General features: G+C 40.5%; 1 protein-coding gene across 2 annotated transcripts; it reads right to left on the minus strand.

Annotated features, from left to right (window-relative positions):
- Window positions 1–1,076: 1,076 nt before the first annotated feature.
- Window positions 1,077–19,134, minus strand: LOC144722342 (lysosomal-associated transmembrane protein 4A-like). 2 transcript variants are annotated; one of them, XM_078600528.1, is made up of 7 exons: window positions 18,646–19,134; window positions 12,065–12,185; window positions 10,334–10,410; window positions 10,079–10,201; window positions 6,973–7,065; window positions 6,761–6,853; window positions 1,077–2,451 (listed from the first exon to the last, which is right to left on the minus strand). In XM_078600528.1, the coding sequence occupies exons 1-7, from the start codon at window positions 18,736–18,738 to the stop codon at window positions 2,368–2,370; spliced, it is 684 nt and encodes a 227-aa protein (XP_078456654.1). In that variant the 5' UTR covers window positions 18,739–19,134; the 3' UTR covers window positions 1,077–2,367. The 2 variants fall into 2 exon arrangements, with proteins under 2 accessions (XP_078456654.1, XP_078456651.1); XM_078600525.1 differs by having other exon boundaries at window positions 10,334–10,407; window positions 18,646–18,892.
- Window positions 19,135–20,723: the final 1,589 nt, after the last annotated feature.

The raw sequence follows: 20,723 nt of genomic DNA on the forward strand, positions 1-20,723 counted from the left end.
CAGTGATTGCTGGCAGCCCACTCATGGCCAATTTCCAACGCTGCCTGTCCCCTAACACGCCTTCCCAGTCTATTTGCAATCCTCCTTGATGTTGAGCCATGCTTTTTGTCACGTTGATGCTCCCATACTAAAAGATGTTTAAGAATCTCTCCTTGCCAATTTGGACTACGTCCGCAAAATATGATGCGCCACCGAGCCACATTAGTTTAACGAATTAAAGTATACGCCAATAAATATTTTAGGAGTGATGATTGGAAAAAAACGTCTTTTGAGTGTGATTTTTAAGTTAATTTTAGAAACCTATTCATCTCAAAAACATAAGGTACGAATTGTATTGTTTTCAATTTGAAACAAGCTGCTACCAGTCTGGGTGAATCTTTATTTGAATCCATAATTAAACTTCATTTCACGTGACCTACTTGGTCATGTATCTCGCTGCACGAATTTAGCGTTTATTTAATCTAGATCGAAGGCGATATGCTCTACTGAGAGTATTATTCTCATCGGTCCCTGGTTCCTTCCAGTCAGAATGAGCCCTTACTTGAATTTGTATGATCCCATTTACTCAAGTGTTGTGACTGACAGACTTAAGCGGCACGTGGTGTTTCTCATTACGTACATTTTGATAAAAAATATACACGAGATGTGTGACGTGACCTTAACGTTGTTTAATGAGCCGCTAAGTAGACACAATGTGCAAACTCAGCGATTCGTCTTGAATAATAAACCTGTGCAGACAGTATTTACGTTTATATTCATCGATCTTGATTTGAAGCCCCGGCCACTTCTTTATAACCCCTGAGCTACACCCATTTCAAATCCTTTAAAAGTCTGCCTCGGCAGCAGACCATGCTTTCCCACCTAATGATGGACGCATGTGTTGCGCCCAAAACGTCGTGATTTATTTTATTTTATACCTACGTGACCTTAGCGAAAGAACCAAAGAGTATATATTCATCCTTCCAAAGGTATCTTCTTGTGGACCTCATTTATTGTCCAGTGGATTATTTGGTGGTGAAAAGGGAAGAACCATCTAGTTTTTACAGACTCATCTGAACTGATAAAAACAAAACAAAATGAATCACTTTTACTTTATTTGCTTAAGTTTTTCATCTGCATAGCCAAAATTCAATACACACAACTGATGTTTCCCACACACCTTAAACAGCGTTTTACATCCATCGCCTGTAGATGTATTACATAATAAGCACATTACAGTTCCTGACAGTTGATTCCTTTTAACCATAATCGGCGTTTTTAATAGTGGTGTTTAGTTCTTACTCCTTCAGGCAGAGTAACCTAGCACCATGTATCTAGTAGGGGAATGTTTTTGTTTAAAGAATACAATCTCCAGTGTTTATACGAACGTTTACGTAAAAACTGAGTGCAATATCCAGCCTATTACGTTCCATGGGAGGGAACACACGAGACCTAAGGCGTTCCATTGAGAACACGCACAACCATATAGACTGAATGGTCATCTGGTGAAGCAATGTTCATCGCACTAAAACAGTGCAAAGGCGTGCAGCGGAAAAACTGCAACTTGAGTAAAAGTGTCCAGTGTTTTTCATATTTCATTTTATAGCAGATACATTGCAATACGTTGTCTTGATAGATTTTAGGAGCACAATAATGAGGAAATTCAATTATTTTAAAGTCTAATTTCAATGACCAATCCAAGCCAGAAGAATTTTCATCACAAATGAAAGCGGAAACAAATGCAATACCCCTTTAGGTTATTCTAACCTCTCAACATATACAACAAATTAAAATGTCCACCCAAAATCAAAATTTTCAGTAACATGACACCCCCACCCTTAGCATGTTTAACTGACTTGACATAATGACATGATTAAAATAAAAATGTTAGTGAAAACCATATTTCTCATTGAAATTTAATTAATCGTGTGCCCTAAGCTATTTAATGATTCCATAACACAAAACATAATGGCATAAACAATGCGGAGAAAAACACAACTGAGCAAATCTAAGATGAAGTTAACGTTTGCATTAAAAATAACTTCTGTATTCATGAACCAGCTATTCAAACACACCATTTGTGGAAGCACTAATTTCTTTAAAGAAAATCGCATGACAAAACGTTTAGTCATATGAAAAGGTACATAGTGACTCAGCTTTTAACTGTGACTTTAACAAGTTTTAATCTGGCTAAATGTTTTGTTTTGGTTAATTACAGTGCAATATATTACCTTTATATATAAAAAAAAGTGAAAACTTTTTTTTAAAGAAAGTTAGTGCAACGACATATTTCCATCACCCTCGTTAATTTGTTGAAACTTCACTCGAGATGGGCCCAGTTGAGCGGCCGGCTGGTGCGGGTCTTATACGGTTGGAGGAACAATCAGTCTAGGCAGGTGTGTATGCCGGGGGACTCTCCTCCTCCTTCAGCGGCATCTTCACCACCGTATCATAGCTCGGTGGCAAGTAGTACTGTGGGGAAGGCAAGGGAAAATGTACAACGGCAAACATCAATGATCAGAATCACCATGGTCGAATGTGGGTTTAGCCGGTAAACAATCAGGCTTGTGGGTAGGTAAGCATACGTGTGGATATGTAGAAAATGAGTAGGTATGTTGTTTGGATGGTTAGTATACAGGTGGGTAGGACAGTAGGTAGGTAGGAAAGTGGATAGGTATAAGTTTAGTAAATGGATGGGGAGGTGGGAAGGTAGATGTAATTCAACCAAACATGCATTTAAACAACACACCTCATTCACAAGGGGACCGTAACTATATGTATAGAGAAATATATAAGATTTCAAATTGGCAAAAAGCAATGAAGCACATTGTATACAATACACAATTTATGCAATATAACTTCATAACAAACGACATTAAAAATGAAGAATACAAAGGACAATATATCTCCTTGCTTAAATATCAATCGCGCGTATCCTAAATACCAGGATCCACTAGGGCAGTTGTTACTGGCAATCGTCACCGGCAATGGTTGCCGCATGGTTTGCCGTTGTAAAAGATCTCATCGCACAAAATCTGAACAAATCTGATTGCAGCACCCCTAGTGGGCAACTGGGATGGCAGCTCTCAATGAGATCGTAGACAGAGGCCACGTAATAGCCTGATGTGACGCTCTCCATCTGAATAAAATGTCGGATTCAATTCAGTGAACGATTGGGATCTCGACACGATGGTTTGGGTGTGTAGTTGTGCTGGCATGTTGTGGTGTGGTAACATGATGTGGTGTCATCGTGTGGTGATTTGAGAGCATGGTGCCATGTGCGAAGTTGTGGTGTCATGGTGCGGTGTGATGAGATGCTGTAGTATGATGGTGTGGTGTGACAGTCTGATGTGGCTTGATGGGGTTGAGTGCTGGGATGGGCCATGATGGGCCTGCGATATATTTCAGCATATTAATTTAGTTTTTAGACCTAAAATTGCTTTAGAGGATCATGGCTTTTTAACTCAAGTGTTATCGCAACTTCAGACCGACGGTGAGGGGCAATGAGAACACAGTATACCGTGTAACACGTTTTAAGGTGATTTAACCGAGTATTCAAGGTTGTTGTGCGATATGCATTATATAAAAAGGCAGATTTTGTATACTTGCACTGCTGAGCAAATTTATTGTTGGCAAATAAAAATGTGATGTAATTTGTGCACTTTAATATTCCTTCTAATTGATACCACATATTAAAACTATACATACTGAGAATCAATGATATGCGTTTAGCCTGTAGCCATGTTCGTAGTTACTAGTAGCGCCTGGTTTAGGCGTTTACATCAACAACAGGTAACGGATTTGATTTACTGATTATGCGGACGGTCTATTTAAGTGTTTTGCATGAGGCTAAAGCAATGTAGGGCTCTATCCTGACCACGTCCTTGGTGAAACCAATTGCTGGAGTCATGTTTGGCCATTCAAAGCACAAACTGTAGGTTTCAGAATTGTTGTACTTATAAGCAGTCTCAACTAAGTTTGTAACAATCCAGCATTCCATACCTTCTGGAAATGCATTACAATCTACACAATTCACTTTCACATGCCCCTCTGTAGTCATACCTCTTTATAAATAGAACGGACTGTAATAAATACAATAATTCTGCAACTGTTGTGTATGCATGCATCTGCTCACACTATTAAAATAGATCATTTAAATATTGTGTCATACTTGTTTTGGAGAGCTGGATAAATTTTTTCTAATTATTTCATGACTAAACTGTTTTGGTAAATAATGACCCTCTACTTACCAAGCTGCCAGTTGTTTTAATATTGCAAAAATCTAATTGTTTTCAAAATGAACAATTATTGTGGTTTAAATATACAGGATGTGTACATGCAAAATAATACAGTACATAAACTTCCAAGTTGATCAGGTTACACTTTACAAGCGTCGTTTGTTGCGACCAGCCTACTTCCTGCACTAGTCAGGGATCTTACGTTTACAAGTGACTCTTGTGCCACTTCGTGACAGGTAAAATGCTCTCAGGAGCATGGATAAATCCGATACTCTTCGTCCAGGCACTAGTAGGCTGACTTTACATGTGTAGGTGGTCAGAGCACTGCAGGGTATTTTTGTGCAAGCCTTTGCTGATAGGGAATGTTTTTACAAGGCAAACTGCAGCAGCTGGGCCAACTCAACATGCGAACACATCAATGGGAAAAATAAACCTTTCCTTGTGCAGTTTTGGCCGCACAATATCCCGGCACATCGAGCTTTAAATGCAACCCAATTTCCACAGCCAAAGGGAAATATTTGTGCAGAGATTGAAATTTGTTCTCGGGCAAAATGCAATGTACAGTAAAACCAAACAAAGCCAGGTTAACACAAGCCAGCATTTCATGCTTCTACATCACCTCGTCTCAATAATCAACACATCAGCCAGGGGATTTAAATTATGGTGAGCACTACACACTGGTGGTCAATGTTGGCATACACACGTGTCTGGTTTTGGTGGACAATTATCTGACAAACTCTTTAAATAATGTACCTTGTGCCATTTCTACAGTCTTGCCAGCTTTAAGTAAAAGTTCAATATGTTCACTTGTCATGCCTAACAAGTTTCTGCAAAATATTCAACTGAACTGAAATACTCGAACGACTGTTCGCGTGTAGAGCAACTGCTCTGTTCTTTAAATTGACCAAGATTGTACTGTGCTGGCTGAAATTCACACAAATCTGTGTATTGGCAATAATGTGCAAGGTGGACATTATGCTCTGGTCAAGTTGAGGTCTGGTATTAGAAAATGCATAAATACTGCTGAAAGCTAGCCATCTGCATGGAAATAAAGTGTAAACATTATAAACGTTGAAAAGGAAAGGGTTTGCCAAGTGTTTCTGAAGAGAAAAGCAGGTAAAGAGTCTGCTGATCATTTGATTGGGGAATTTTTAACAGGTAATATGCAGATATGTCCTGAATGGGAGATGCATCTTATTAGGATATTTAAAAAATTAATATCTACACTGCGCAATTGTTCATGTGGCATACATTTCTTAGCTTCCAGATAAATTCAAATTGCTGTGAACATTTAATCATACAGAAAACATATTGAGTTTCAACTTAAGATTAAGCAACAGCAATATACATACTGGAAACGTAGCAGTAATATCCATATAATTTTGAAACATTCACCCACTAAAACTACAAAATAAATCCTCACCTTGTAGTCATGAAATACAAGCATTATTAAATTACCTCTGCAAGATACCTGTTACATTTTTTTATGAAGTAGCATTCCTCCGGTAAACAAATAGCCTGCAGAAATCAACACCATATTTACTGTAACCCTTGGAAATTGGTCGTGAAAACGTAGAAGACCTCTGCACAAGCACCGTGACTGTGAAAGGTCTACCACTGAGGAGAGGGCAGTGATCCAAATCGGAGTATTATCTGCCCTGGCCATAATAGACTTCAGGATTAGACAAAGGGGTCTTGTGTGTGTTCCACATCCCAGACCCTCGCCATGTGCATAATTGGCTGACAGAGCATGGGTCGAGAACACTTTCTTCCACTTTAACCCCATGAACCATCCTATTCAAGGAGCCAGGCGGCACAGCAATCAAAAAGCTCCCGGTCTCGTGGGTCTTCTGCAGACTACGTACATGTGTGAAAGCATGCCTTCTTTTCTGTTCATTAAAAAAACAAACATACCCCACATGATCTGCTCATACTTGACACATGCTTAAAATAAACTAACAAACAATAAAGCTTTCGGTTGAAAAAGGATATTTCTGCCAGATACTTTTTTTGCAGCACCATTGCTCTTAATATTTCAGCATAATATATTTGTATACTTAGCTGGATGGCACTGCAGGAGTATACTTAACTTACAATCAGAAGGTTGTGGGTTAAAATCCAAGTCAGACCTTCATTTCTCTAGGGTCAATAATATGAGTACCACTATATTTAAACGAGCATTGGTGTCGAATGATTTCTAATGGAGGTCCTGAGACGGCAATGCACATTCCTCATTTCCATGGTGGGGCCCAGCCTCTCTGTGGGACAACCAACGTTGACTTCTACAAAAGTAGTTCTCATTTATCAAACCCATAGGTATCAAGGCCTGTGTTGAACCCGAACCAGAAATTGAATTCACGACTTGCCTCCTGTCAAAGTGAGTTAAACTTAGGCACCCTATTAAGGAATTTAAAAGCAGCACAAGTTGAGCCAACTTGAAAAAAGTAAGTTGTCAGTGCCAGACACAAAGATGAAGCGTACAACATAGGTATTTCCCATAAATGAAAACGAGGTGTGATAATACACATTAGAATTATCCTTACGTCTGCATTTGGGTTGGCAAACACACTGAAGTCACGGGAGTTTCGGTGCACGATGTACTTGTAGCAGTTCCACACGCAGTTCACCAGATAAGCCTGAAAGAGCAAGTACAATTGCAATGTTAAACAAACCATGCTGGACTTTGCTGAACGTGGCACGTTAACATTTAGCATATCGTGATTGTTTGTGCAGTGACGCTGAGCAAATGTGGTACCTTCAATCCAAGCACCACCGCACAGCACAGGACAGCGAACACTATGAGCCAGGTGGTGTCCATGTTCTCAATGGTTTCCTTGTACTGAAAATTCTGCACGCAAGGTAGGGCAGCACAAACCAGAGAATAAGAAAAAACGTACCCAGTGTTAAAGAGATAAATTTGATTCTAAGTTTTAGCAGCAGCAAAAAATCAATACTGAGAATTAGTTAACATTGTACCAAATATTTTACATGTCGGGGAAGAAGAAAATGTAATGCAAAACTGATAACCTTGTCAATGCAATGTTGATAATTAATCACTCACTTTAATTATTAACGTTTTAATCTTTGTTTTTATGTACAGTGCTTTGTATATATATTGAACTTCTTTCACACCATATGTAGCCAACTGTGCCAATCGGAGGTGCGGGAAAAGGACAAACTAAACACAAAAAGCAGCTCTAAATAAATTCGTTTTAAATATATATTGAGAAAACTGAGGTTATTATATTATCTTGATTTGAAGCTTTCATTACTCCAGGAATCCACACTCTTTGGTTCTTTCGGAAAAGTCATGTAGGTAGAAAATAAACATTTTATTTTGATTTTATTTTATACCTACGTGACTTTACCGAAAGAACCAAAGAGTATTATATTATCAGTTTGTGGAATGGTTCAAGACTCTACATTGAAAACTGATTAAAACAAAACCCACATTTTTTTATTTAAAGCTTTCGTGACTGCAGGGATTGTGGGTATTCATATTCTTGGTTCTTTCGGTAAAGTCACGTGTTTTTCACACCTGATGATGATTGCTTGTGTTGCAGTCGAAACGTCGTGATAATTTTATTGTTTTATATTTTTATTATTTTATTGTTTCCCTTCTACGAGACTTTGCCGAAAGAACCAAGAATATGAATACCCACATTCTTTACATCCCAAAGTAGGAAAAATTATTGCTGTGAATCTCTAATAAAAATTTGAGAAAAATACAGATCACTCGAGCAAAGTCCACTATGTTGTAACCAACTCAAGTCTTTTATATTTGCAAATATATTTTTGTTGTTTTTCATGTTAAAAATTATGTTTTACTGCACCTTCAATGTTGGAAACATTTGAACGGATTGTTCAATTACTGCAGTTCTGGGCAATGTAAATACCGATTAAATACCGACAAGCTAAGCACAAGGGAAGATTTTACACATGGTCAGTAAGAATTTAAAACAACTTCTGTAATGCTAGTCACGTGTTGTTTTGTGTATGCAAGGGTGAGTGAGTGCAAACTAACGAGAGACATTCAACTTCAATAAAATGGACAGGGACAATTAATGGTAATAACAGATATGCCTCATAAACCTACTGCAATTACTGTGTGCTATAAACATCAACATAGTTCCTGTTTCAGTGCTGAATTGGTTGCTACTAGATGGAGCAAGATGAAGAAAGCACACTGAAGGGAAGATGGCCATTGTTGTAGATTTTTCAATAAAATGGATTACAGCTGTGATTTTTTTTTACCAACTGATTTAACATATGAAAGTCTTTAACCACCAGTATAAAGAGAATAGCTGTAGGTGATGGTAAATTCACCACATACAGGGGATGTGATCATCTGATTTTGTGCCACAATGTGCCATTGTGTACTGTATGTAGGTTGAACATATTTTGCATCGTACGTAGCCAACCATGCTAATCAGAGGTGGGGGATATATTCTTGTCTAAGGCAACATTTTCAGGAGCTAAATGCCAAAGTTTGATATCGGATTGTCACAAAAGAGCTTCAGGAGAGAGTTATTGTAGCTTTTAGGTGATTGTTCTGGACATCTGCATTGTGCCACTCTGTTCTTCAACAGTCTTCCACATGTGGGTGAGATTCTAGGATGGCGACAGTGTGACACCAGGAGGATTGGGACTTGAGTTCGCGACGAGGTCCACTGTTGAGATCTTAGTGGATAGGTAGATTGTCATTGGAAAGAACACGTGTAAACTGCCTTGCAAATTTGCATGTCTCTGCAGATATTTGGTGGCAGAATGTTCACCAGAACAGGGAGCCCAAGTGACTGGTGTCAGTTTCAGTGTTCCAGTTATGATGCGCATTGCACGATTTCATTGTACATCTAGCAATTTTGTGTATGGGCTCCCGGACCAGGCTGGAGCACATTACTCTGCCACTGAGATCAGTGATAGGGCTAACCATTGCGAAACTTGCCTATAGAATGGGTGTATATTGCGGTTAATCCGAAATATTTAATCGAAAACAATGACCCGCTCATTATTATTAATGGTGGGTGGGGGCGGGGTCCAAATGAGTGACGTCATCAGCTCATGATTATTAATTAGGGGGGGTGCCCCATGTGGAGTGATGTCACCCGCTCATGATTATTAATGAGGGGGGGGGGGGCCTCATGAGGAGTGACATCAAGCGCTGGACACACACAGCCTTTTTTGGCTTGTTATATTAGTTGATGCGTTGATTTTTTTTTATTAGCTTTACTTTCCATGAAGAAAAGTCAAAATGAAAGCTAATTTGCGTAAACAATTTTTTGTTTCCACTCCACCTTCTTCATGTGGAGTGACGTCACCCGTTCATGATTGTTAATGACGGGGGGGGGTCTATGTGGGGGACCCCACCTATTCATGATTATTAATGAGGGGGGCTGTCGACGTGGAGTGACGTCACGTGCATTACACACAGACATTCTTGGCTCATTATATTAATGATACTGAAATGGATAGTATCCAGTGGATTTTTTTTCCGTCTGTATCTATTGTTGAGGCATAACTATGCGACACCTGTTAATGTGAAAAGTGGTCACTTGCAAAATTTTTGGGTTTATATTTGAATCGGCATATTTTATCACAATTCTACAAATGTTTTAGCTGTGGTCTCCTCGCCTATAGAACTTGCAGGGAATTCCATAGCAGTCTGCAGCTGGGCATAGCCAACTGATGCAGCACTCGTGTGAAATGTGTGTCTTTCATGCTGCATACCCTTTTTATGTGGTTTTGAAAAAAAAATTGTTATAATAAAAATACATATATTTGAAAAAAAAAATTGTTAAATATTCCATTATTTGTAAACCTCACTGGCCGGGCTTTAAAACGATGCACTTTGATGACATTACCATTTCTTCCAGGCTGCTCCGGAACTTCGGGAGATAGGTGAGGAATCCCACGACCACCAGGCAGGAGAGGGAGAAGTCAAAGAGTTGATAGCTGAGAAATGGAATCATCCATCCAGCCCGGTGCTAAAGACATCAGAGTGCGCACACAACAGCATTCATCATTCAAATGCAATGTTTCCCAAGTCACAGCTGGCTGGTGCGTTGTCATAAAAAAATTATGTAAAAGACGCTCAGGAGTTGGACGTTGCAACTTACCGACACACATCCATAGACCAACATGCCACTGATGGTAATCATTAACAAACAAACCACCATTCCAATGCTGCCATCTGCTGGAATAAATATACAACTGATATTAACATTGCAGTAAGAATAAACATGTAATAACAATATATATGGCTAGTTTAATTTAAAACTGACATAAAATATTGGGCTAAATGGTCAAAGAAAGAAATTTTAATGTTCAATACATTTTGTAAATATCTAAATCTAACAGTTCTCAAACAAGCAATGGGGTGTAGATTATCTTACTTTGCAACCTGCAACCTCAAAGGTGGGGAAGTCCACATTCAAAAAGCAAGGGTCAGTCTATCTATAGAATAACCATTGACTCCCTACAACCATTGTTACCTTCCTACTGCGTCACTCAAGCTAAATTAATTAAATACTGGTGTAAAGTAGCTGACACAGACTTATTTAATGTCGGTTAAATGTATTGGAAGGCTTTCAGCAAATTCAGCAACTGCCACATTTGGGCAAACAGGATTTCTGAGACTGCCTCCACTGTTATCTTTCATCATTGAGAGTTGACTGGTTTAAACTGAAAAGCATTTGTCAACTATTTAAATAAGCATTTATATAACATCTTCTTGGTTCTTTCGGTAAAGTCACGTAGAAGAGAAGTAATAAAATAATAAAATAATTCTCACGACGTTTCGGCCACAACGCAAGCAGCCGTCCTCAGGTGAAGAAACAGGTCTGTCGAGAAGACAGCGTCTGAATGACACGAATTTGCATATCAATATTGATATGCAAATTATTTTGTTAAGGCGCACCTTCTCGCTCCAATCTAGCTTAAATAGACACTCCAAGCCTGGGGCGTGTCATTCAGACGCTGTCTTCTCGACAGACCTGTTTCTTCACCTGAGGACGGCTGCTTGAGTTGTGGCCGAAACGTCGTGAGAATTATTTTATTATGTTATATTTTTATTATTTTATTACTTCCCTTCTACGTGACTTTACCGAAAGAACCAAGAAGATGAATCCCTGCAGTCACGAAAGCTTTAAATCGACATTTATATAACACTTTGAACATCACCACAATAAACAGACTTCATAGAGGTCAATACAACTTAAAACCAGAAATGCTACCTCTTTGACCAATAAATACATCTCAAAACAAAAGTTTCAATCTGATGCCAACAGTTTAACCTCCATTTGCTAAACAGTGTACAAGTTTCAAAACTGTTCTGAATTATATCCACAAGATGGAGACAATCGTGGGCCACTGTGATTAATGTATATCCTAGATTAGGTAGGCCTAGACTGCTATAGAAACTGAAGTCCGAGACATCATTAACGTTGATGATCTAAAAATATATCAGCAAATGATTTTTCGACTGTCTATGAGAAAAAAGGATCCAATTTAAGCAGATCCGATTTACATCGCTGGTTTCCAAGAATGCATTGTCGTAAAAGTGGGGACCGCCTGTATGAGCCATATACACAATATGGTCCAGGCTTTCACAAACTGCAGTCATCATGATTCTATTTGTACCTATCAGATGCAATGAATGTGCAATTATTCAAATTAAAAATTTTAACGGCATGCTTGGACACGTGGAATAGTTGATTGGAACAATTTAATACACCCTGACATGGTCCACCTAACATGTACGTAATATGTAAACAAGGCCCTGAAGTGTCCATGCTGAGGTTATGTGATAGCCACTGTGCCGTATCTAAAGTTAAGCCACAGTGCCTCACCAACTCCAGTGCCATCTTCCTCACTGAACCAGTTAAGGTTAACTTTCTTCCCCACATCGGCAAGGTCTGATTGGTAAAATGCAGCAATTGTCATCAGGCTTGCAGTCACCAAATACACCACCTGTAACAAAAAAAAACAAAAAAAAACTATAAAGGCTGAAATTAACATGAGAAAACAAGTGAAACAATTCAAACTTTTTTCCAACACTCCATGCAGGGGCATGTGGGGGTGACCGAGAGGGTTCAGTCACTTTTGAATGGTTAGGTTTGCAGATGAAACTTGATACCAGGTTATTTTGCTTCTCTGTTTGCTTGGCTTGTCACTCATCTCAGCTGGATCCATCTGTTTTTGATTATTTGTAAAACTTTGGGCATACTGTGGCATGGGCAACTTAAAGAAGAACAGCGTTCGTCTCGACTTCCCAAAACTAACACCGATGCCATCTGGAACTAATATTTACACAGCCTTACAATATGAAATTGTGCAAGACATTGGGGAAACCAAGTCAGAGTTCTATGTTTTTGTTTAAAAAAGCATTACTTGCCGAGTTAACTCATGGATAATCTGGCAAGCCAGTCTACTATAGAAGTCTTCATTTCAAGGGATTCTTAGAATCAATCATTATATAAAAATAAATAACAATACTCTGGAGGTGGAGTGGTGGTGCAGTGGTCTATGCACTGCACTATGAATTTGGCGACCAGACTGTGATATCCAGTCACGGCTAACATCAGCAGTAAGTGATACTTGAATCAGTTCTGGGTCATCCCTTGACCAAGCCTCATTAATAAACATGGCGACAGCCAAACAATTCATGACTGACAAAGCATGGGGATGTCTTCATTCAACAGTGGAATCACAAAGGGATGTACAATACAGGCATGTCATTTTCCAAAGTTATACCTCCTATTTAAGATTCTTTATATTTGGCATGAAGGCCAAAGGCAAGGTTTGCACCTTTAGCTGGCATTTCTTTCTTTCATTATTGGTATGGCTTTATTGATGCAAAATACATTGACATATCGTACATTTAAATGATTTCAAAAAGGTAAATATATCACTTGAGGAAACTTTGAAAGTCATACTTTCTATAAATTCACACCAGTAATGAAACTAAATAGTAAAATTCCATCGGAAGATAGAACCCGCCAAAACAATTTATTGTTTTTTCATTGTTGCACCAGCAGTTTTCATGGCAATTTGGCTGTTTCATTGTTTGATGAAAATAAAAAAGTTGGAAGGCCAGTTCATTATTAGCGCCTACAATTTTGCTTGGGATTTGTCTCGATAAATGCACGTTGAAACAAGCACAAATGGAAACCATGCTAGGTTAACAAGCATTTCCCCCACGTGCAGTAATGAACATACACCAATTGTGCTCTATGCAGCATAACACTAGGTTCTATTTTTTAACTAGAATTTTAAAAAAATCTTGTATTGCCAATTACGTAAAAAGAATGAGGATCTTGGCATTTGTACTGGTAATCTGTGTGTTAAGTTTGAAGGCTATTGGTTTAGGAATTCTGGAGTGTGCATAACACATTTTAATAGTTCTCCTATGGATAGACACATTTTCCTGGCAAAGAATAATACACATTATCAGTTCCATTTACAAACCACACCACTTTCCGGCTAAATCACCATTTCCTGGCTTCCGAAAATCACGTCCCAACTTAAACTGAATAAAGCTGGCTCGCACAATGCACCCTATGTGTTGTGACGTGGGGTGAACTGTATAAAAGGGCACAGAAATTATACCAGGGAAGTCACTGGCGGGTGCTGCTGAGTCAGTTTAGATTCATTGTTAATTTTTACCTAGCTTCAAATTTCGTGTCAGACAGCTTTAACCACACAGCATCGACATGTAATTACAAAGTACGAGCTAAGGGTTGCGTCGTGTTTTTTCTTTAACACACTATTGGAAGTTACACAGGCAGCGAGTAGTTCTGAATGAGCAAAACAGAGACATGCAGAGAGGATGGAAAGTTGTAGCTGAGTGGAATGAGCAAGCTATTTTGTGGTATTCAGCGAAATGGGATTTATCAGCTTAATATTAATGGGCGGTAAATGTGCAGTGAGGAACCCATGCAGCCTCAACACTTGAATGAAAGCGTCAACTCACCCACTGGCTCTTAACATGTACCAGGCTCAATTTGAACCCAACTTCATGTGAACCCACCTGCATTACTCAGTTTCTATACCAGTCATAACTGGGTGGGAGCTGCTATTTAATGGTCAGCACGTACAATTAGAACTTGAAAACTGCAGTGGTGGTGCGTATTAGGAAAATGGCCATTTTTTTCCCATTGCAGTAGCAGACAAACACATTTTCACGAAACAATATTTTCGTAAGAAAACAAATTAGTACCCAAATGTTTTCCTTTAAACGTGGGGTGTGTAGTGCTCATATCAGTTGGTGGTTCTGAAGCAATGACAAAACCTTTCCATTTCTAATCAAGGGCCAGTTTTCTCATAGGAAGACTTCAACGTGGGGTGTGAAGTGCTCGTATTGCTCATATCGGTTGGTGGTTCTGAAGCAATGACAAAACCTTCCCATTTCTAATCAAGGGCCAGTTTTCTGATTGGAAGACTTCTTTTGACTTTCAGAAATGTATAGAAAGTAAGTTGACCTCAGCATTTTCGTTAAACTTAAATGTAAAAAAAATGTTTGTCTCTCAATCAGTTGTGAAAAACCAACCTCAAGGGGGTAATTTTTCACAATAAAGTTAAAAGTGCTGCATTTTAAAGGTCTATTTTATGTTCCTCAAAGAGGTCAAGTGTTTGATCATTAATACATAATAATTAATACATAATCATTAATACATAATAATTAATACATAATCATTAATACATAATAATTAACACGTAATTTTGGCTTTAAAATGAATCTGGTCAAGCAAAAGTAGAGCTTACAGCACCGATCCAAACCTGGCAACAACACTTCAGCTTGAAATGCACTCAAACTTTGTAATTGTTGTGAGGAAAGTGCCTCTTGGCACGCAACGCAAATGTCGGCTTCGCCATAAATAGCTACTTGTGTACAGTAGCCACTCAAGTGACCCAAATTGTGGTCAATAATACAAAGTACTCGACACGTATACAATTTGCTTGTATGCGTGGTTTACTGAGTACAACATACAAAATATTTGGTTGTGATATCTAAAGGACAATTTTAATCTCTGACATTAACTTTTGGGAAGTTCCTATTAAAGGACCTAAATTAAACTGTCATGGATTTGATGGAATGGCAACAGAGCTCTGGATCGTAATATTCGAATCCTTGTTAGAGTCAATCAAGCCCCATCATAATTATCTCTCCCTTAGTTCATAAAATTGGCACAACTTTGTAAAGTTGTGCAACTTGGTGATACGTCAACAGCGATTGTCTTGTAGACTTTGTACCCTGAATCACTACACTTAAATGTCTTCATGACATTTCACCATGTCTTCCTTCGAAAAAACAGATCGTCTCAAATGGGCTACCACTTGGTTTACAACGAACATGCGAGAGACTGGTCCATGCCACAGATACATGGATTTCCCACCAGTCTAAGAACCACCAATATATTTTAGCACTGCCGAATGCTCATTTAACCCATTTCTGAATTTGCCTCTAGATTTATGCTCAGATCATACCAAAGTGGCATTGTTATAACTGTACCTCAAAGGCAAACTCTCCCTGTTGATACGAGAGCTTGTTGCTTGGAGTTAATTTATTTTAGAGCCCTGAGTCGGCCGTTTAATTTCCGTACTCCCATTGTATGTGGTCAGTCTTAAAAATAGGCTGACAATGTTCTGACTTCCCACACAACGGTACGGTCGTTGTTTTAGTTGAACCCCATGATATGATGAGTTTATATCTAACATGCTTTTGGACTTGTTACCTTCTTGACATTCTTATTATGGGTTGTACACTCCATACCATTAAAACAAAGTTGTCTCGGCCAGTAAGGGGAGCGATGGACACTGTCACAGCAACAGGCAAGTGGCTCACATCACACCTATCATTACTGGATGAAGGACTGCTCAAGCAGTCGGCTTCTCTCATGGTCCTGCGATGCAACAATCTATCAGGCATCTGCGCATGGCTTGATTGTGTTGCTCCAACTTTACAGTGGCGGTTTTCCCGGGCGTGCTCCCTCTGCTCTGTCGTTAGTCTCGATCAGGGGTCGACAACCATTCAAGGAAGAAAATACATTTTTTTGCTTTCGTCTTTGACCAAAATAGTTCTAGAGCCGCATCTCACACACAGATAGCTACTTGTACACATACACAAGCACCGCAGATATACAGCAGATGACACAACTTGATTTAAAATAGGTGATGGAATAAACTGTGTCCGTTTAGTTTTTCCTCCCCTTAGTTGTTGTTTAACAATACAGTTCGACAAAAATTAGTTGTAACCAAGACATTCCATAGTGACCCATTCCCTGCATTAAATTATGTTTAAGATTTAAGTAAAAAAAAGGCTGCCCGGAAGGGGGCAGCCAAAGACTCGCAAGGGTGGTATTATATTCGGAAAAGGTAGGAATGCTTTCTACTCAGTTTCAAACCCAACCTTCCGAACATTTCGTTCGAATAAACATCAGCTATTACGAGTAAAACCGCAGCAGTGCACAGGATATAGAAGCCGTTGCCTTAAACTCTTAAAGGAAGTCACAGGCAACGTAGAAAAAAACAGCTGTTATCTTGCCGATATCGTGTCAAGCTGTACGTGCCGCAAGAATTTAACGCGATGTTCACGATAAGCAACAACTAGGATTTAACATTTAGGTGTCAAGCCAAGATATCGGAATGTATCGCTGTGATGTCTCCTTCGTATGTGTGTATCGGGGCATTGCGTCGTTATAATGCGTTGTACGGTCTGTTCTGGATGACGACAGTAGCACACTTGAGAGGTTTTTATTTTATTTTCCATTTGTGCATTAGGTATCCGCATTTGTCATTGTTTGTGCGGATGCGGTTTAGGGTGGACCGTGACCTTCGTGGAAGCATTGGGTCTTTCACAAGGCGTGTGTGAGTTCTTTTAACTCCGTAATGGCATTATCGACCTTGAATATATTTCCGAAATAGGTTTCTAACTTACGTCGGAAGTGCTAACAATGTACTCCTAGCGATGTTACCAGAGGTCCAACAAAGTGCGTGATTGTAACTTTAATATATATTCTTCCTTGTTTACTGAAATCCTGGGAACACAGGCGAGGCGTGTACTGTGCAAAGCCACGGCATGGGTCGTCAAACTTTCTCAGGAGATACTTTTTAGTTTCTGTCTTTCACCAAAATAGCTCGTGAGTCGCATCACAGGCAGAGCTACTTGTACACGTAGACAAACACTGCGGCTATACAGCCGATGACAACACAAATTCTGACTTAAACAAAATAGGTGATGGAATCAACTGAATCTTGATTTGAAGCTTTCGTCACTGCAGGAATCCATACTCTTTGGTTCTTTCGGTAAAGTCACGTAGGTAGAACAAATAATAGATCACGACGTTTCGATCGCCATACAAGCAATCGTCCCACCTGAGGACGATTGTTTGTATTATTTAACTATACAATTTTGACTGTTGCACATTTTGTGGTGGTCAAGACATTTCACCGTGACCCATTTCCTCCCATATATAATACGTTATATCTTTAAGTTAAATTAGGTTCAACCTTTACGTTTTGAGGAAGAAAAAAAAGGCTGCCCGCAATGGGGCAGCCAAAGAGTCACGTGGGGCTCTGGAGCCACAGGATGTCGATCCCTGAGCCAGGGACACACAGGTGAGGAGCCAGGGGGTCACAGGCGAGGTGTGAACTGTGTGGAGCCAGGGAGACACAGGTGAGGTGTGTACTGTGTGAAGCCAGGGGGACACAGGCGAGGTGTGTACTGTGTGGAGCCAGGGAGACTCAGGCGAGGTGTGTACTGTGTGGAGCCAGGCAGACACAGGCGAGGTGTGTACTGTGTGGAGCCAGGGGGACACAGGCGAGGTGTGTACTGTGTAGAGCCAGGGGGACACAGGCGACGTGTGTACTGTGTGAAGCCAGGGGGACACAGGCGGGGTGTGCACTGTGTGGGGCCAGGAGCACACAGGCGAGGTGTGTACTGTGTGGGGCCAGGGGGTCACATGCGAGGTGTGTACTGCGTGGAGCCAGGGAGACACAGGCGGGGTGTGCACTGTGTGGGGCCAGGGGCACACATGCGAGGTGTGTACTGTGTGGGGCCAGGGGGTCACATGCGATGTGTGTACTGTGTGGAGCCAGGGAGACACAGGCGAGGTGTGTACTGTGTGGAGCCAGGAGGTCACAGGCGAGGTGTGTACTGTGTGGAGCCAGGGGGGCACAGGCGAGGTGTGTACTGTGTGGAGCCAGGGGGACACAGGCGAGGTGTGTACTGTGAGGAGCCACTAGGTCACAGGCGAGGTGTGTACTGTGTTGAGCCAGGGGGGCACAGGCGAGGTGTGTACTGTGTGGAGCCAGGGGCACACAGGCGAGGTGTGTACTGTGAGGAGCCACTAGGTCACAGGCGAGGTGTGTACTGTGTGGAGGACGAGGTAGTTGTGTGGCGTTGCCCGCTAGGCCCGAGCGCGGCCCTTACCAGGTAGGCGACCCCGATGGCGATCGCCCCGGTTCGCACATGGAAACAGAAGCAGCAGCTGCTCGAGAAGCTGCGCTCTCGAATCGGCTTCATGATGGTCGAAGTTTGTCGTCGTCCGCGGTTCTTCTTGGCGACTTCAGCAATCCCCTTCACGCGACGGGGCTCAGATGGCGGCGGTGTTAGCGGAGGCGTCGTCGTCGTCCGGGAATTTCCGCGATTTGACGTCACCGCCCTCGTGACGTCATCGGTCACCTCTGTCAGCACAACAAAGCGCAAGGGCTGGGTGTTTTCTCGACGTTTCTCGGACGAATGTTCGCGCACATGCGTTGGCTGTGGTGCGCGGGCACGCGTGAAACAAACGAAGCCTTTGGCCCCTCGGTGCCAAACGATGACCTTGCGGGTCTCCTTCCATTGAGCTCTGCCCAGTGCCGGATTATCCGAGTAGCAAAAGTAGAATCTTAATTTTTGGAGCTTTCGTGACTGCAGGAATTATTCTTTGGTTCTTTCGGTTAAGTCACGTCTAAAGATAAAATAATAAATTAAAATAATAGCGACGTTTCGATTGCAACACAAGCAATCATTGATATGCTAATTTTCTCTGCCCCCTCCCTCTCTCCGTCCCCGCCCCCTCCCTATATTTAAGGGACCGTTTACAGAAACGACCCCTCTCTCTGTGCCGATATGTGTGCTCTCTCTGTGTGTCCTTGTGATGTCTGTCTGTTTGTATGTCTGTCTATAGTTTTCTAGTTAGATTTGTGTTGCTATTTCTCTTATGCCTGATGATGATTGCTTGTGTTGCAATCGAAACGTCGCTATTATTTTAATTTATTATTTTATCTTTAGACGTGACTTAACCGAAAGAACCAAAGAATAGCAAAAGTAGCTTCATATGCTCCGGACTCCGCACTTTCAAGGGCCTCGCGTTAAATGCGTTCAAGCTATCAATTCCGGTGCAGTAACTCTGCACTTGCTCTATTACTATAGTACTATACAGTACTGCCTTCAACTTTTATGAACGACTGGATGTTTAAGGTTAGCGATTTGTCGTATCATCTGGCTGTATAGGAAATTTTAAAACATAATTACTTTACTTTGCAAGTAAAAAATTTATGTGTTTTAATATTTGTGTTTTTATTATTATTATTTAGGGCTCCTTTATAACATAAGCTAAAGGCCCCGCACTAGCTTAATCCGGAACTGGCTCTGTCAAAGATATTTATTAATTATATACTCCCAGTTGCATCCAATTCGGGGTATCTGTGAAAACGAGCTTCATAGCTCATCGGATTCCTCCAGCATAAATACATATTTGGATGATTCTGAGTTGTTAATTTACTCATGTACTTAAGTTGCTCTTTTACCCGGCTTCATGTTGTGCCTATAATTTCCCTAGTCCAATGTTTATATTGTTTTTTGTTTTCTCATTACATGTCCAAGAATGATAACTCGCCTTTATCCAAGTAATCTTATTAGTTTTCTTGTCGTGTACCTGCTACTATCCGTAATACATTTACGTTTCTATTGCTTTGAAGTTAGATTTGCGCCCTGCTGGTGAGATGTTAACTACCTCACCTGGTATACAGGAGGCCGTGGGTTCGATCCCGACCCTTACCCCTGTATATTTAGAGTTTGCGGGTCTCTCTGTGCGTGGTTGCGTGGATTTTTCTCCGGGTTCTCCGGGGTTTCCCTCCTCATTTAGAACCTTGTGTTTAGGGAATTAACCTGCTAGAAATATTCACACGATAATCCACTTCGTCATCATTTGTGGGCAGTTGCATAGCTAAATGGGTCTTACCTGGTAAAATAAAAAAAATACCGTTGTTTAGTTTATTGTGTTGTGTTTACATGTCACACTGCAGTTTTCTCATTCTCGTCAAAGAATAAATGTCTTATTTTTCAATGCAGATCTTATTTTCCGAAATGCATATTTTCGCCAGACATCAATATCGCTGTGGTTTTAAAAAGGAATAAAACACATCATAGGCGACGTCATGGGCAATGGCCCTTCTTGGACCATTAACTAACAGCTGCTTCTCACCACAGATACGAAGGCGGCCGGCCCCTATTCACAATGAATG

The sequence above is a fragment of the Lampetra planeri genome, chromosome 14 (assembly GCF_965212315.1).
Source record: "Lampetra planeri chromosome 14, kcLamPlan1.2.h2, whole genome shotgun sequence".
Taxonomy (NCBI): Eukaryota; Metazoa; Chordata; class Hyperoartia; order Petromyzontiformes; family Petromyzontidae; genus Lampetra; species Lampetra planeri.

Coding starts and splice junctions, on each gene's coding strand:
- LOC144722342 (XM_078600528.1), bottom strand. CDS start 18,738: ATGAAGCCGATTCGAGAGCGCAGCTTCTCGAGCAGCTGCTGCTTCTGT. Junction 10,411..12,064: donor GGAAGATGGCACTGGAGTTG/GTGAGGCACTGT, acceptor TATTTATTCCAG/CAGATGGCAGCATTGGAATG. Junction 6,854..6,972: donor CGGTGGTGCTTGGATTGAAG/GTACCACATTTG, acceptor TTGCTCTTTCAG/GCTTATCTGGTGAACTGCGT.